The 3,378-nt window shown below is 32.9% G+C and overlaps 1 protein-coding gene across 1 annotated transcript; it reads right to left on the bottom strand.

The window, feature by feature from the left end:
* Positions 1–1,166: 1,166 nt before the first annotated feature.
* Positions 1,167–1,968, bottom strand: LOC114579623. The gene is made up of 2 exons (XM_028694831.1): positions 1,511–1,968; positions 1,167–1,415 (listed from the first exon to the last, which is right to left on the bottom strand). The coding sequence occupies exons 1-2, from the start codon at positions 1,740–1,742 to the stop codon at positions 1,174–1,176; spliced, it is 474 nt and encodes a 157-aa protein (XP_028550664.1). The 5' UTR covers positions 1,743–1,968; the 3' UTR covers positions 1,167–1,173.
* Positions 1,969–3,378: the final 1,410 nt, after the last annotated feature.

Raw genomic sequence — 3,378 nt, 5'->3', positions numbered from 1 at the left:
TTTCTTATTCTTTCTCTAGATTTTTTGTAGGTTTTGATGCTTGGTGGCTTTTACGTTACTTCTTATTGGCTGGAGGAGTTCTTGGATGTTGTTGAGGTGCTTATGCTATTTCAGAGGTCCCTTTTTGGGTAGCCCTCTCGCTGGTTTGGCTTGCCTCCCGTTCTTTTTGTTTGCTTATTATATTAGAGTGAATCATTGGCTCATAGGTTTTACTTTAAATGTTAAATTTTAGAGAGCTTATGATTCATTAAAGACTTGTAACCTCCTTTTTAAATTATTATGTAGGCCCCTATGTAGGTTTTATACAAAAAAATTAAAAATCAATCAACAATGTTTGTTGTCTATTGCTGTCTATTGCTATTTCATTGTTTGTTCAATTGAAGTGTTTGAGTCCTTTTGTATCTTGTTGCTTCTCTGCTATCTATTCATGTTTCCTTTTCAAGTTTTGGTTATTATTGGAGGTTGTTGCTTGTGTGCTCAATAATGGTTTTGGGAACGACTGGTGGTATTGTTGTGGGGCTTGATTGGGTTGCTACATTGGCTTGAGCTTGATTTTCCCTTTTTTGGGGTGGCTCTTTGCCTCCCTTTAGTTTTTTCTTTTTATAGTAGGGATCATTTTCTCCTCATATTTTTTTTTTGCTTTGTTACTGTAGCTCTTTGAGCATTAGTGAGCATTTAATTTATTTAAGGACTTGAAATCTTTTTGTTGAATTAACATATAAGTCCTCTGCGGATTTTATTTTAAAAAAAAGTAATCAATAGTCTTTTCTATATTTTAAATTTGTGCAATATTAGGTTTATATTTAATATCAACAATCATTTGAATTTTCTGAAAAACAAGACAGAAAATGCTCCACATGTTGAAGCTATAAGAAAATTTGAGTATAATTAGTTAGCAACTTTTTTAGGATAACAAAGGCAGCTCACCTCATAGCTTTTTTTTATTTTATTTTATTTTTTTTTTATTTTTTTTTATATGAATGCGATTCTACTTGTCCCAATGCTCGGCCTTTAAGGTGGTTTTATGATTACGCCATTTAACACCAAGGGATTGAAGAATCCAATGGCGTATATGACCAGGAAACTCAAATTTAGACTGCAATTATAAATATGATATGTTAATAATTAAAACTAAAAAATTCAAATTTGCTATGAAATAAATATACCTCAACTTCAGCTAACATCTTTCTTATATGGCTCCATACCCTTATTTTCTCCAATCAGGAATGATATTGGAGCCAAAACAGGGTCTCTTGCAACAACACCAAGATATGTTCCTAGCAAAGTCGACTCAGGTATGTTACAAGGGATGTTGTTTTCATTAACTTCTATATGAATTCGTGTCCCTGGCGGCATATTCTGTATATCAGCACATGTTGTTCTCCCTCTACGCCTTGAAGGATTTCCTTGCTCATCTACATAATTCCACATAAATTAATAAGCATGATAGGTCCTTGCTCATCTACATAATTCATTTAAAATAAAATGATTGTTAAAAAAAAAATCATACCGACGAGCCATATCCCCTCTTGTGTGGCTGGAGCTGCACCACCAAATGAATGTTGTGAAGCCTGTTGTGTCCCACTGCACTCAATCTCTTCTTGCGAATCTGGGTGTACTGAAGTAGAAGGTGTAATTGATTCAGTCTCCCTACTGGTTTCACCTCTACTTGATCCTCCTCTACTTGATCCACCTCTACAAACTACCTTCTTTGCTTGTCTGAAACGACTACCTCCTGCCATTTTCTGCAATGAAAAAAAATTAAAAGTTGTTTTTAGGAAACCAAAAGAGAGAATTAAGGTGAAGAAAACAAAGGTTTAAATATGATCATGTCGATAATATTCTGTGAGAAGATTGCAATAAAAAAAATGCTACAACCAAAAAGTAAAATTAATTTCTGATTTACAAGTAGCAGCTCAATCACAGATCTTCCGAGCAAAAATCAACAAATTTTCAATTCACCACAGTTTTTTACAATAAGGGTTATATTAAAAAACAGAAATACTGAAGGGACCAACTCATATAGTTGCCAGAACAAGCTAATTCAAAAAGCTATGCAGATTTTGGTATAGTTATCTTAGTTCAATAAATAAAAAAGTTCAATGAACCAAAAATACTTAGTTGACTTTTTTTTTGGTTTACTTCAATTGCAGTTATGAAGCATTTATTTGTAGCAATGATATTGTAGAGAAGTTAGATAGTGGTCCTCTGGATCAGCTGGCTATACATTTACTGGCTATAAATTTCCCTTTATTTTATTTTGAATGATAGAGCTTTTAAGCTCTCCATTGCAAATACCATCCTATCTTTTTTGTTTCATGCATGGTACAGATCATTTACTTCAAATATTGATAATAAAGTCTCTAATTCAAATCTCATATCCTCCCTTTTCTGGCAGAACTAAGATTAGTATATTTAATATGAATGAACTTTTTCAAGTCAATGCTTGCAACTTAAGCTTTATTGTTGAAGACGTTTTCTCCTCAAAATGGTTGCTTTTTAATTCTTGTAACTCTTTTCTTGTAAATTGCTTTAGAAACAATAAAAAAAACCGTCCCAAACGAAGTCAAAATAAAAATGTATCTTAAAAAAGGGGCAACTTTATAAAGATAATTACAGAAACACTTTGGAGACAATAATTTCATATAAATATTTAAAAAAGGGGGCATCTTTATATCTACGACATACTAACTGATCTAATTTGAAGATGCAACACTTGATATAAAAATTTATAAAATAAAAAAGCCAAGCATATGAAAAACAAGAGTATCGAGAAAAATGCCCCAAATAAATCTTTATTTTTAGACGTACTAAAAAGCATACAAATATAACTTTTATCAACTATTTCACTAGGCCAAATGCAGGGATTACAATGATATAATCAAATTGCAGGGCACTGAAGTATAACGAGGCATATCCATTGCTCAATGGATTAAACTACAAAATAAACGCCACCTCAAGGCCCAAACACAAGAAAGATAAACTAAACCTAATTGTTTCAGCTTAGTTCATATCAACTCCAGCCAAAATCAGTCTAACCTCCTTTTAGGACTGAAAAAATAAAAAAGGTCGCGCAAATCAATAACCAACGTCATCATTGTCAAAGAACCAATGAATTGCAAGGCATAAATACTTACCTCCTCCAGTAAGTAGGCAAATCAATAAAGCTGCAACTACTCTAAGTCCCTCATGTTAATCAAAGCAATCCTGCATGATCGATCCTTCCACGCAAATTTCATATATATATATGAGAAGTGGCATGAGCAGTTCATTTTCAGAGATAATTATCTTAATAAACAAAGAAGTTAGCTTGCCCGTTTGATTCAGTTCTCATTTGCCACGCTCGGGCGCTGAAAGCCTAAACAATTAATCTCTCTC

Source organism: Dendrobium catenatum, unplaced genomic scaffold (assembly GCF_001605985.2).
Source record: "Dendrobium catenatum unplaced genomic scaffold, ASM160598v2 fragScaff_scaffold_575, whole genome shotgun sequence".
NCBI lineage: Eukaryota > Viridiplantae > Streptophyta > Magnoliopsida > Asparagales > Orchidaceae > Dendrobium > Dendrobium catenatum.
Note: the sequence above shows the minus strand (reverse complement) of the source record. Positions and strands in the feature narration are given on the sequence as shown.